The sequence below is a fragment of the Silene latifolia genome, chromosome Y (assembly GCF_048544455.1).
Source record: "Silene latifolia isolate original U9 population chromosome Y, ASM4854445v1, whole genome shotgun sequence".
NCBI classification, from domain to species: domain Eukaryota; kingdom Viridiplantae; phylum Streptophyta; class Magnoliopsida; order Caryophyllales; family Caryophyllaceae; genus Silene; species Silene latifolia.
In genome coordinates, this window is record NC_133538.1 from 308,642,659 (window position 1) to 308,657,782 (window position 15,124).

At 40.0% G+C, this 15,124-nt stretch overlaps 1 protein-coding gene across 1 annotated transcript; it reads left to right on the top strand.

Moving 5' to 3' along the window:
- The first annotated feature begins 611 nt into the window (after positions 1-611).
- LOC141631133 (uncharacterized) lies at positions 612-1,754 on the top strand. Its single transcript, XM_074443845.1, has one exon. The coding sequence runs from the start codon at positions 612-614 to the stop codon at positions 1,752-1,754; it is 1,143 nt and encodes a 380-aa protein (XP_074299946.1).
- Positions 1,755-15,124: the final 13,370 nt, after the last annotated feature.

The window sequence follows — 15,124 nt, forward strand, 5'->3', positions numbered from 1 at the left end:
ATTTTGCGAGCAGACAATGATCGACAACAATGGTTACCCTGTCTATCGTCGTCGGAAGAATAACAGGTATTTTACGGGTGCTACCACCATAGTACTGAGGAGGATTGTCTTTAATATTAAAATAATACAAGTTGAACTGAGTTCAAATAAACAAAGTCACATCTTATTAATCAACGGTCAACTTAATGCCACAAGTACATTCAAAAGGGAGTACATAAGATGGACAACAGACATATAGTGCCTTATAATCCAGGTTTGCTCTTGATGTTCAATGCCCATATAAATGTGGAATGGTGCAACACGGCAAGAGCGATAAAGTATCTGTTTAAGTATATTTTGAAAGGCCCGGATAAAGCAACTGTGGTACTATGGAATGACCAGGAGGATGAAATCAGCGCCTACCTGGATTGTAGATATTTATCAGCATGTGAGGCATCCTGGCGGATTTTCGGTTTTGATATTCATCAACGAAATCCATCTGTTATACGTCTGCCCGTCCATTTACCCGGCGAACAGTTCGTAGTCTTAAGCGATACCTCAAATCTGCAAGTCGTTATTAACCGAGCGACCAGCAACGAGACAAAGTTAATGGGTCGTTCACAGTAAATGCGATGTATCCAGAAGCAAGAGAGCTTACATATGCACAATTCCCTACTAAATATGTATGGAAGGACGGATGGATAAGGCGATCAAAAGGCAACAACATAGGCAAGATAGCGTATGTTCACCCGACGGCGGGGGAAAGGTATTATCTCCGTCTTCTACTGAATATCGTAAAGGGGCCAACTTCGTTTGATGATCTCAAGAGGATCAACGAAGTAGTATACCCATCGTATAAGGAAGCTTGCTATGCTTATGGTTTACTAAGTAATGATAAAGAGTGGCATGAGGCATTAAACGAGGCAAATCGATGGGCAATGCCGTCACAGCTCAGAGAATTATTAGTTACATTAATATTATTTTGCGAAGTAACAGATGTAAAGACGCTCTGGGAGAATAGTTATAGTATGCTATCAGACGATATCGAGAGAAATAAAAGGAGGGCTTTCAACCACCCCACACTTGTACTTCAGGAGGATGTGAAGAGATCATACACATTGATTGAAATAGATAAAGTACTCATGAGATATGGAAAGTCACTGAAGGACATCAAAGAAATGCCACTTCCTAGCTTTGATGACTTAAAGGGCGTGGAAAATAAGCTGGTAAGGGAGGAACAAATGTATGACCACGAACAACTACACCAAGAATGGTCAGGAAAAGTGCACCAATTAAACACGGAACAATTGCATGTTTATGAGGAGGTTGTAGACGCTGCGTACCATAATAAAGGTGGGGTTATGTTCCTTTATGGGCACGGAGGGACAGGCAAGACGTTCTTATATAGTCGCCTTGGAAAGTTCATAGTGGAAGGGAAAATAATCACGGGGTCCAAAGTCGGACAAAAAGTGATAATCCCGAGAATAGTGATGACTTCATTGGATACAAAGATCCCTTTCATTCTTAAACGTCGGCAGTATTCATTAAGGCCATGCTACGCCATGACGATAAACAAGAGTCAAGGGCAGTCGCTTGATTATGTTGGGGTGTACCTACCAAAGCCAGTATTTAGTCACGGCCAACTTTATGTAGCAGCGTCGAGGACAACATTACCCGAGGTATTGAGGTTCTACATTGACGATATGGACCAGATGTATCCGGGGGACACGAGGAATATTGTTTACAAGGAAGTCTTCACGAATCTACCAAATTAGGTGTCATGTGATACATTTTGGTTTTTCATTACAGAATAGTAAGTAGTAATATTTTGACATTATATTCAAAGTACGTTACACCACTTTTAAATTGTAAAAACATACAATTTATATTGCTACCTCGGGATTCAAGCTTGGATTAGAAGATCTACAACCATCCTCTTCATCTCCTTCACCTTGTAAGTAAAGATCTCCCCTTTTCTAGTCTTTTAAACCCTAACTTTTGAGGGAATTCGTTATAGGTAATTAATTAGGAATTAGTATGTGTTTTTGGGGCAATTAAGCGGTATTAATAAGGGGCTTTGTAGTGCATATTAGTATAGGATGTGTTGTGATAGTTATCATGTAATTTGTATAGGATGAGATGGTCCCTTGAGACGGTTTTGGTCCGGATTCGAGTAGCTTGACGAGATTGCTAAAAGGTAGGTTAATCCTACTCGGTTTCAATAATGTAGTGTTTTTTATGGTGATGTTGTAGTTAGTTTTGCATAATTTGGGTATTTGCATTATAACATGTTTAATGGTAATCACATTATTAAGTGGATGATTATGATATGTTGGTTGTGGTTCATGCATTGGTCATTTTCATATATATTGGAGTTGTTGTTGTTGTTGTTGTTGTTGTTGTTGTTGTTGTTGTTGTTGTTGTTGTTGTTGTTGTTGTTGTTGTTGTTGTTGTTGTTGTTGTTGTTGTTGTTGTTGTTGTTGTTGTTGTTGTTGTTGTTGTTGTTGTTGTTGTTGTTGTTGTTGTTGTTGTTGTTGTTGTTGTTGTTGTTGTTGTTGTTGTTGTTGTTGTTGTTGTTGTTGTTGTTGTTGTTGTTGTTGTTGTTGTTGTTGTTGTTGTTGTTGTTGTTGTTGTTGTTGTTGTCGTTGTCGTTGTTCTTGTTCTTGTTGTTTTTGTTTTTGTTTTTGTTGTTGTTGTTGTTGTTGTTGTTGTTGTTGTTTTTGTTGTTGTTGTTGTTGTTGTTGTTGTTGTTGTTGTTGTTGTTGTTGTTGCTGTTGTTGTTGTTAACGTTGTTGTTGTTGTTGTCGTCATCGTCGTCGTCATCGTTGTTGTTGTTGTTGTTGTTGTTGTTGTTGTTGTTGTTGTTGTTGTTGTTGTTGTTGTTGTTGTTGTTGTTGTTGTTGTTGTTGTTGTTGTTGTTGTTGTTGTTGTTATTTTAAAGACGTAAGACGGTTGGGAGACCGTCTTACGCGTAAGTCGCCTCTTGGAGCTTCCCACTCCAATGGGGATGTGCACATTAATGGTTTGGGTTACAGAGGGACTCGTGTGGTTGAGGCACGACATCTGGCAGGGGATTCAGTTGGCTTCCAGACCCGGTACGTCTGGGCGTGTCCCTGTACCAGTGTGGTTGTCGGTATGTCCGGGCGTATCCCGCTACCGTGGCGGTGGCGGTGGTGTGTTGGCGTCTCATTTACATTAGTAGTCATATTGCAAGTTCACGCTTGAGTCGTGTCACCTTTTATTTGTTTATTGAAACTGACGTTTGTTGTGTCTACGTATTTGTCACCTGTCTCTTTTGGGGTGGCCTGTGTTGATCCATATGATATCCTTTGGTCATATAGAGAGCAGGTTAGGTACAGTTTGTGTGGATAGTACGCGGGAGACGGGACGAGCTTGACGAATCACGAGACGAGTGTAGTTAATTAGATGAGTATAGTAGCCGTGAGTTGTATTTTATTTATTAGTTACGGTTTGTAATCACTAAACTTGTCACTTATAATAAATGTTTCTTTATTGTATCTCTGACTCACTGCCTCGGGAAACCGAGAAGGTATCACCTCCCAATTACCTTGGCCGGGTAAGAAGGGGGTGTTACAAAGTGGTATCAGAGCGATGATTTTGGAACTTAAACTAATAAACCAAATGAACCTAGGTGTGTCTAATAAAATGAACCCAACTTGAGTACGATAGGAGATCGGTTTTGGATTAGTGGGCGTCCTCATATCAAAACTAGTGCCTATTGTCTCGGTTGGTCACTACGTGGGTGGTTAAAAGCATGGGTGACGTTATGTGGAAGTTATATGGTGGCATGATTGTAAGGTTTATTTACCTATTATTAGACTCCTCTAATAGTGAACTAATTATCATCTTAATTATTTGTTCTTTAGATCTAGTGCATGCATAACAAAATAAGAGATTTATAAGAAAGCAATGTCCCTTACATTGTTAATTTTGGTTTTGTGGGCACAAGTAAGGTCTTCTACCTTCACTTGTTCTTGAGCTATGACGAGTATTAGGATGATCCTCCAAAGACTCCAAGTATAGAAGCCACTCCTCTTGATTACACCCAAGATTATCCCTTATCTCTACTAAATAATATGTGCTAGATATTGGTTTAGTAGTCTACCTTAAAATTGATTACTAATACTCATATATTACACTAATAATATTAGTAATATTTATGAACAATTTAGATTGAATCTTCTCATATTATTAGAGGAAGATTAAAGAGTAGAGAGATATAAGGCTTTTTCATGTGTGTTGTGTGAATGAATATTAAGAGAACAAAAATTCTCTTCATATGAAGGAGGGAGGACGGTTGAAGTAGTCCAAATAGGGCATCTTACTTTTCTCTTTTTGTCTTCACAAGAATTAGATTTGTAAGATGTGTAAGAGTAGGTGTAAGGCTAGTTGTAGGTAGGCATTATCATGCCATTTTATCAAATAAAATGAAACAACCAAAACCCACTAATACTTCCTCCATTTCGGTCCATCCTCCATAAAATGGACTACCATTTTATTTTGTCAATATGTCATTTGTCACACAATATGTCACATGTAGTATGTTACATGTTATTAATTAATTTAATGCATATTTATCACATAAATATCATTTTATAAATTAATTAAATTACATACAACAAATTGACTAGTTATACTTGATCACACAAATAAAATGGGTCATATAATTATAAATCACAACATCTTGTAATTATAATTAACCATTCATTCTTATCTATATTGTTTCTCAAACAATAAACAATTTTAGTAATAAAGTATTTCAATTACTAAAATAAATCTTATTTAATCCCATTACAATAAGATATAATATTCTCTCTCACAAACGAATTGTTCAATTTTAAGGAATTGATTAACTTGTATCGTCATACAATTAATCAACTTTACTGATAAGGGCATCATCCTTTAGGTGTGACCTTAAGGGATCAACTGGCCACCACCGTCCCACGATAGTAACGTCAAACTCTAGCAAGCCAATCGTTACCGATTAATGTTGATCAGTTGACTGTATAAATGAATCATCCCTCACGTATTCTTAATATGAGATTTAATTATGATATTTAAATCATGTGATCGCACTATTGTTGAGGACACATTTTCCAACAATGATTGCATGAATGTGTGATTTACATTAAGTTCTGGTATGATATAGTACTTACCATGATACACGAAAATTTGAAAGTTGAATGCTAGGTTATTAGGAGTAGCATGCTTTGAAATAGTAATATATGTTGGTATCCGAATGATGACATTGCTTTTTAAATTTTGCACCGAGTGTTAAATGAATGCATGTTAGTGTATTTGTCGTATCTGATCGGGGAATTATGTTGGTAGAGTAGCTATTAGTACTACGATAAGGTACAAGAGACGGTACGATAGGATGACGTATGAACTAACTCGGGTGAGTCACCGAAAGCCGGTGGACTCCCGAATCTTCTCTTTGTGTTGCAGGGATTTCATCGTTCTCATTCGACTTAAAATTTCCAACCATAAGCAACCACTCCACCGAGTACAGTTCGCACCCGACCGAGTAACCTCTCAATCGACCGAGTGAACTCGGCCACTCGATCGAGTGAAAAATTCACTCGACCGAGTGAACTCGCCACTCGACCGAGTGGAGCTTGGATAAGATTTACACGAGTTTGATTCCCATTTCTTCACTCCTTATCTTCTTCATATCTCATTTTCACCTCATTCAAACATCACCATAATATCTCTAAAAATAATTCCAAAACTCCATTTTTGTGATTTACTACTTGGGCTAAGTTTTCCACTCAAAATTTTCATCTTAAATCTCTCCTAATTAGCAATGTAAGTGGACCATTCTTCCTCTTATTCCTTCATCCCGAATTTGTTAAATCTACACTAATGTTCATGAGGTGTGTCAATTTATTTCAAGCTTTTACTTAATTCAGGGTAACAAATAGCTCTCTACATTATTATTGTTCTAAAAATCAAATTTTTATGTCAATTCTACCACATAAATTGAAGAACACGAAAATGGATACATGAACTTGTATGTGGACTTTTGGTGCTTGTTGTTGAGTCTAATTGGACAACAAAGGCTTAATCTTTGTTGTTATGGATGAATTTTTGTTTAGATATGTGAAAACTTCGCCTTAAAACTTCGTTTTAAATTTTTTAATTTTAGACAAGTCATGCCTAAATTTTTAATTTTCTTGAGTAAAAGTTGGTTTAATTGTCTTATAAGACTACCCTTTTAATTGGTAATGCGGTATGTGATCTCAACATGAAAATTTTTCCACCTTGAAGTTTGGGTAAAACTCTTGAAAATTTTTAAGTATCCATGCACAACTTTGAATTTGTCTTGAAAATGGTTTGAGAAGTGTTGGTAAATTAAGAATTTGATGGCTATTATTATTACACTATGAGGTAAATCAAGAAAGTTTCATTTTAAAAATGTAAATGAATTTCTCAAAATTTAATACTCACTATGTCAAAAACTTCATTTTGATGCTCACTACTTGGTCAAGTATTATGTTTGGGAAATGGGGGAGAATTTTATCCACTTTCAAAGTTAGTCACAAGTCTCATCCTTCCTTCTATGTCTTCTGTGTGATTTCTCTTGTAGCATGTCAAGGAACACGAGGAGCACCCGTGGAAGAAATAACTGTCAACCCCAACCCGAGCCGGCAGCACCACCCGCCTTTACCCACCCGGGATACCAGGGGTTAGAGTTTGCTAGTGAACCCCATAGGAATACTTTCTTAGCCCTCACCGAGAGACGTATGAACGCCACTTGGTGTTTTTCGGAGAGTGCCATAGAAGCCTTGGGGATAGAGGTGCAAGTGCATGACATCTTTAGCGTACTTAGAATGGAGGGATTGTATAACTTAGCGGAAATAAGTTACCGCACCCTTACCTTAGAATTTTTGAGCTCCTTCCTCTACAATCCAAAAGACCACACCGTGAGCTTTCGACTCAAGAACACCTCCTTTCACCTATCTAGTGATGTCTTTGCGGAGTGGCTAGGTGTAGGAAAAAGGACCACCTTTACCCTTGACAAGGTGAGGAAGGAAATGAAAGCCACAAAATACATCAACCTTTACATGGGTAACCGCACTACCGACGTTAGTGCCATGAAAATAAATGATGTGGAACACCCCGTTGTGAAAATTTTCCTTCACCTAATGACCAACCTCCTTTACGGGAGAAAGGACCCTAGTAAACTCAATTCCTCGAAAGTACTACTTCTAAGATCCTACCTCAATCCATACTATGAGAGGCGTTTTTACTTTAGCCCCGTGTCTATGGTATGCTTAGCATTTGAGAGGATGACCAAGTCCGACAAGTGTTCCTTTGATTGTGGTCCCCTAGTGACCAGACTAGCTAAGAACCTCTTGGGTTATGAACCAGGGGTTATTGATAGACCCATGAGTACGGAGGTGCCATACTTCGAAATTGCCTACATGAAAGGCATGTTTTGGATTGTGGATAGGAAAGACAAAAAGGGGTACTCATGGAGAGTGAACACGGACTTATACATGAAGCTTCCTGCAAACGGGAGATTGCCCGAAACCTCCCATCTACCCGAGCTAGCACCACCTCGTCCTCCGGCCCGATCCTACCTCATTCCCGGAAATCTTACTTACACTCTTGATGGTGAAGTGGTACGAGGGGAACCAACCCATCAACTTCTTTCTGATCCTCCTAGGACTTCTCCACATGCCCCATCATCCTCCTATATGCCCATGCCCTCGCCGCCCTTTGATCGCCCTAGACACTCCACTTACGCCCCGTCCTCTTCTTTCATGAAAGAACCTTCACCGCACCATGACCCTCCTCGACACTCCATGCACATGCCATCTTTCACCAGAGGGTATAACCAACCACCGCCGGCTTATGGTCACCAATATCCCATGGTGGACCTATTTGAGAGAGTGAACAACTCGTTGGTCCTAAGAGATATGCATAAGTTCACCTATAACCAATGGTCCGGGGATGGGGACACTTCCGGAGTATTCAAGGCCTATGGTATTCAACCCTCGGATTGGAGTCATAGGATTCCTCATGGCGACGGACACTTACTTGGCCCTTGGGCGGGACCGCACTATACCACAAGGAGTTTCTTCAATAAAACGCTCCAAAGTGGAGGCTATCAAGAGAATGTAGGTAATGCTTACCAAGGTAATGTGGATTGTCCGTACCAAGAGGAGGTGGGAGGTGTCTCTCATAAGGGTGGGAGCAATGTCTTCTATGGGAGCGGGAGTGGAGGTGGAGCATCTAGCTGGGCACCAGGACTTATGGAGTACCATGGCCGCTATGTCAACGCAATTGTAGAAGTCGCAACGATAGACACCTTGGGCGATAGAAGGAGTGAAGAGCTTAGCACGCGGAGGGAGGAGTCACCGGTAAACAACCAAGGAGCCCTGGTTCGGTGGGTGAAGAGGCTTGTCAAGAGAAGGAAGTCATCTTCTTAGTTTTGTTTACTCATAGGGAAAGATGTGTGACCTTGTGTCGGTTGGACCTCGAACGATTTGTTCTCTTGTGTTGTAAACTCGGCCATAAGGCCAAAACCTAGTGGATGTGATGTCGTAGGATGGTACTATGATCACCATTGAGACCCTCTTTGCAAGTATGATCGACCATAGGTAAGTCTAGAGACTATGAATGACTGAATTTTGGACTATCAGGTGACACTCAACCGAGTGCCGTTTTCACTCGACCTAGTGGCGTTCCACTCGATCGAGTGCCCCATTTCACTCGATCGAGTAAGACGAAAACAAACCCTGGGAACTTTCTGTAAGAGCCCGCACTCGACCGAGTGACACACTCACTCGACCGAGTGCCATCCTCACTTGACCGAGTAAGTATCCACTCGACTGAATGGACTGTTTTGTTCTTGTTTTGATGGTTTTGAACCAACATGGATTGAGCACTCCCGTTTTATAATCCTACAGGGCCTAGTAGTGTGTAAGCGTAAAAATCGTTAGTGAATGAATTGAAATAAGTTGTTTACGTTAACATGTATCGTTTTGTGTGTTTTGGTAAAAACACGTTTAATTGATGAATGAGATCAAACTTGCTTAGTAAGGATAATAATGAAGCGGTAATTGGTAAGCATAAGTGAGAGTTCTATGAGTTTTATGCATGATCGAGTCTTGTGGAGATGATATGATACGAGAATAAATAAGAATACATGCGTGATCACATGGTTTATGCACAACATGAGTTAGTCGGGAATAAGGATTATGGAAGAGAGTGAGTCACAGTAGGCGAGGTACTCGACCGCGTTATGATTGTTATGTACGGAGTCATGAGTTATACACGTATACTTAGAGTTATACACTATGCATGATACGACTAGACCTTACCCATGATAGTAGGAATGAATGTTGAGCTTGACATGTACTCGGACCCATGAGCCTAGATCGAGTGAATAAGAGAATCCTCCTTGCGAGAGATTGAGTGGCGAACATCGGGACGAAGTTCTCTTTTAGGGGGAGTGAATGTAACATTTAGGAATAAGAATGGACATGAGAACACAAAAGAGCACGTACGGTAAAACACTAGCAAGAGAGACGAGCGAATGTGTGAGGAAGAGTCTTGGGGGTGAGGCATGACACGAAGGAGACGTAAGCAAGTGTGAAGGATATGTGAGGGTGAGGCAAACTTTGAGGACGAAGTTCATTTTTAAGGAGGGAAGATTGTAATACCCGGCCTTTGTGAGACCCGTACTTAGAACTGGGGACGCGTGAGAGGACCTTTAGACCGATAAGAGATCATTCGGAAGGGAGGGATAGCCTTACACTAGACCTGGACTAGACTGTGTGGCGTTGCAGCGGACCGAGTGGGTCCACTCGGCCGAGTGAAGAGTACACTCGGCCGAGTGAGTCCACTCGACCGAGTGGACTCGGCACTCGGTCGAGTGCCGTTGTTTCCAGAACACGGGATTAATCCCCTTTCTTCCCTAACCCTAAAATCATTTCCACCTTCCTCCTTGTCTCTCCGAACTCTTTCCCTTCTCTCTAAACCCTCACAAACACCTTCCATATGGGATTCAAGCTTGGTTTAGAAGATCTACCACCTTCCTCTTCATCTCCTTCACCTTGTAAGTAAAGATCTCCCCTTTTATAGTCTTTTAAACCTTAACTTTTGGGGGAATTCGTTATAGGTAATTAATTTGCAACTAGTATGTGTATTTGGGGCAATTAAGGGGTAATAATAAGGGGCTTTGTAGTGTATATTAGTATAGGATGTGTTGTGATTGTTATCATGTGATTTGTATAGGATGAGACTGTCCTATGAGACGGTTTTGATCCGAATTCGACTAGCTTAAGGAGATTGCTAAAAGGTAGGTTAATCCTACTTGGTTTCAATAATATGGTGTTGTTTATGGTGATGTTGTTGTTAGTTTTGCATAATTTGGGTATTTTCATTATAACATGTTTAGTGGTAATCACATTATGAAGAGGATGATTATGATATGTTGGTTGTGCTTCATGCATTGGTCATTATCATATATATTGGAGGAGTTGTTTTCGTTGTTGTTGTTGTTGTTGTTGTTGTTGTTGTTGTTGTTGTTGTTGTTGTTGTTGTTGTTGTTGTTGTTGTTGTTGTTGTTGTTGTTGTTGTTGTTGTTGTTGTTGTTGTTATTGTTGTTGTCGTCGTCGTCGTCGTTGTTGTCGTTGTCGTTGTTGTTGTTATTGTTGTTGTTGTTGTTGTTGTTGTTGTTGTTGTTGTTGTTGTTGTTGTTGTTGTTGTTGTTGTTGTTGTTGTTGTTGTTGTTGTTGTTGTTGTTGTTGTTGTTGTTGTTGTTGTTGTTGTTGTTGTTGTTATTGTTGTTGTTGTTGTTGTTATTGTTGTTGTTGTTGTTGTTGTCGTTGTTGTTGTTGTTGTCGTTGTTGTTGGAGACGTAAGACGGTTTGGAGACCGTCTTACGCTTAAGTCGCCTCTTGGAGCTTCCCACTCCAAGGGGGATGTGCACATTAATGGGTTGAGTTACGGAGGGACTCGTGTGGTTGAGGCACGACATCTGGCAGGGGATACGGTTGGCTTCCGGACCCGGTACGTCTTGGTGTGTCCCGGTACCTGTTTGTGGTTGTTGGTGTGTCTGGGCATCTCCCGGTACCAGTTTGGTTATCGGTATGTCTGGGCGTGTCCCGGTACCGTGGTGGTGGCGGTGGTGTGTTGGCGTCTCATTTACATTAGTAGTCATATTACAGCTTCACGCTTGAGTCGTGCCACCTTTTATTTGTTTATTGAAACTGACGTTTGTTGTGTCTGTGTATTTGTCACCTGTCACTTTTGGGGTGGCCTGTGTTGATCCATATGATATCCTTTGGTCATATAGGGAGTAGGTTAGGTATAGATTGTTTGGATAGTATGCGGGAGACGGGACGAGCTTGACGAGTCACGAGACGAGTGTATTTAGTTAGAAGAGTATAGTAGCCGTGAGTTGTATTTTATTTATTAGTTAATGGTTTGTAATCACTAAACTTGTCATTTGTAATAAATGTTTCATTATTGTATATCTGACTCACCACCTCGGGAAACCGAGAAGGTAACATCTCCCAATTACCTTGGCCGGGTAAGAAGGGAGTGTTACAGTAGGTAAGTCTCAGGAATATGGGAATGAAAAGATTGAAAGGGAGGATGTAAATAGTGACAACTTGAGATGTGTATGGATTTATGGAGGGAGATGGTTAAGACTGTGTTGGTTAAGAATATATATAATGGAAGGTCGTTGTAGAGGGATGAAGAAGAGTGGTATATAGTGAACTTAGATGGAGTTATGCCGCGACGTGGATTTGTAGATAGTGAATGAGTTTGGGAATTTGAATTATTAAGAAGTGAGCTTAGTGTGTAATTCTTTGGGCAATTAACGGTATGAGATGAATTTTGGTTTTTAGAGATGTAAAAAAAAAGATGCAATTAATTGAAGAGTAAACGTTGATTATGTGGACTGATTGGTGGCAAGTGTGAGTGAGTAACATGATGAGAGAGGATCCATGGTAAGAAGGAGTGACAAGGTACTGATATGAATTAATGGAATTTGAGTTTTGGAGCAATGAGAAGGTAACCGGAGCACTAAAGAGTTAGGTAGTAGGAATAAGGAGTTGGATTGTTAATTGATTTTGCGATTGTAAAGAGAAAAGAATGAGGAGAGTAAACTAAGAGAATATTGACCGGAGTTATGAAATATGAAAGTAAGGAATCGTCGAGATGTATGATACTACCATGAGGGTGTGAGTTAATGGTTATATCGGAATTTCAAGATGACATGTTAGCCATGATTTTTGAGGAATTAAGGGAGTAAGAAGTTGGTAGAGTATTTACACGATATGAAATTTTGGTGGAGAGTAAGGAGACAATATAATTAAGGATAGAACTGGAATGAATGTTGAGGTAATTTTTGTTGATGGATTTGATGTTCGTTATTTGGGATGTTAACCAAAGATAGAAAAAGAACCGCTATATTTAGAGGTGAGTGTAAGAGGTTTGATATACGAACAGTGGTGGTGGTGTGGTGTTATCACTAGTGGTTAAGGGTGATGATAAATAAAAAAGATAGCCATTCTAAAGAGGTTGATTTTTTAGAGGCCAGATTGGCATGTATGGTTGTGAGGGAGTATAAGATGTGATTAAAGGAGGCGGTTGATAGTAGTTGGGTATTAATGATATAGTTACATGTGCTAGGTGGTGGTATTTATGCGACGGGAGAATGAGTTATGGAGGGCATATGCGTTTAAGCTCGGGTGAGAGATACCCATTATCAAGTGGTAACTTACGTGATCAGGATTGTCTAGTTAGATTCGATTATGGGTCTTTGATGTGTATAAGTGTTTGTGTGAGGTTCTCACCTCACGAGTAGTGGTATAGTGTGATATTCATAAAGTTGTTGTCTGTTTATTCCGTGTAATATGTTGCGTTGTGATCTAGTAAAACGGTTTTAAGGAAGTTATACTGAGTCGGTGTTTATGGGATTGTATAAGTTGCGATGACTATCTATGTGGTTGTTGTACCCCGGGTGGCGATCCGGGCACTGAACTTCATGTTGTGATGCGAGTATTTTCGCCCTGCGGTGCGGCTATTGATGGCGGTGTTGCGATGCTGTTATCGGTTGTGGTGGAGTAGGCGGGATACTGATAAGACGAACTTTCGAAAGTGTGTATCAGTTATATAGATTGTTGTTTTATTTACTGTTGTTTCCTTTTAGTTTCGGTCTGGGCATATAGATTGTTGTTTTATTTATTGACGTTTCTAACCAGTTTTGGCTTGGGAGTGAGGGTAGAGTATGATATGGAAGAGAGTTGCATATGTTTCCGTTGTTGTCATGGTATAGCGATATTCTGTTGATGGGACACAGTTGTGAGAGGTTGTTGGAGTACTTTTGATTTTGTTTTAGAGGAGGTCTTGGTTGATATAGTAGGGACAAGTGATTTGTGGAACATGTGTTGTACTAAACTGCAACTACAGGTGGTTTATAACCTTTTATGGGACAGTATGTACGGAGTGTTGGGACTTAGTATCATGTTAAGTTATGAGTGAGTTTTCCAGTAATAAAAGAAAAGAACTCAAGAAGCTAATGTGAGTGTGTGTAACAATTGTGGATCGTGAGTTGTGATCGTGGAGATAAGTGCATATACAAAGAAGTATGTCATTTTGCAGTAATGTTGAAGAGATGGAGTAGTGGTTATGCTGAGAATTTTATGGTATAGGTTAGATGGAGTGCAGAATGATTTGAGGTATGAGAACTGTTAGAGAAAGAGAGCCCTGGATATAGGAATGGTTGTAGGTGTTGAGGTTATAGTCGATTATCGTTGACATGCGGTGGTGATGAGGATGATGGGAAGTATAGCAAAGGATCTAGTATTAGTGAGTTACGAGGACGTAACATTTATCTTAAGAGGAGTAGGATCCGACAAAGAGAGTTTGATGGTTGTACATGTTGCGGTATATTTGGAAGTTGAGCCTTGGTGTAGAATAAAGGATGGATTTATGTTGCGGTTGATACAATTAAAGGTAACGGGAGCGCTTGTAGTAGTGTGTTGTTTATAAGTGTCAGTAAACTTCGAGGACGAAGTTCATTTTATGGGTGGTAGAAGGTGACATTCAGTTTTGGTGGTTGATCTTGATAGGGGTATTGTCTTGACATTGGATTTGCTAGTGTGCAATAGGTTGGTGAGACGGAGGTAGCGACATTTGTGGTTGGTATTCGGTAGTATTATGGAGATAAGCAATGCTATAGTTGAGACGATATCGTGAGCCGTGTTATGGAAGTAGGCATAGTTGATGGAGTTGGTGTTAGGTGTACATGTTTTATAGGTTGGGTTTGAACTTCTGGGACGAAGTTCAGTTTTAAGGAGGGAAGATTGTAATACCTCAGAGTTATGAGCTGTTGGGTACTCTATCGAGTAGGACTTACTCTGTCGAGTACGTTAGTTTTGCATTTTGGAGTACGTTCTGCCTGATGGGTACTTGATCGAGTAATTGCAACTCGATCGAGTAGGCGGTACTCGATCGAGTACCTTAGTTACTCGATCGAGTATGTTGGGTTTGACGTGTTTGTGGCCGGGTTTGATAGCAACGCGTGAAATGTTATATAAAGTATTTTCGTCAGTTCTTTTTTACTTTTACCTTATTTCTAAACCTTTCTACAAAAGGAAAACAAAGCAACGTCAGTTTCTCTTCTCTCATTGCTATCAAATCCAAGGGCTAGGGCTGTCGGATTTTGGAGTTCTTTATACCGTTGAGATCGTCGTATTGTGGGTAAGATCCTTGTACCATTGTTATGTCGATTCGTTAATGTTGTTTAAACCCTAATTGGGTGAATTGGGGGTTATTGGGATTATTGTTGATTGTAGATTGTAATTGTATGATTATGTGATTATAGGAGGCGATTTCATAGAGGAACGCTTTTGATCCGCTGCTTGTGATTAATATTGGTGATTTCATTCCAGGTAGGGTTTCCCTACTTAGTTATTATGTAAATGATTCTAAGATGGTTGTTTGGTTGATTGGCATGATGATTATATCGTACTTGGTTTTGGTATTGTCTTACATTAATATTGTAATTGGTCATTGTTGATTGTCTATGGTTCGCGAGGTGCGCCCTCGGCTGAGTGGAGTCACTTCTGTGGAACCTGCCACAAGTGGGGATGTG

Coding starts and splice junctions, on each gene's coding strand:
- LOC141631133 (XM_074443845.1), top strand. CDS start 612: ATGTATCCAGAAGCAAGAGAGCTTACATATGCACAATTCCCTACTAAA.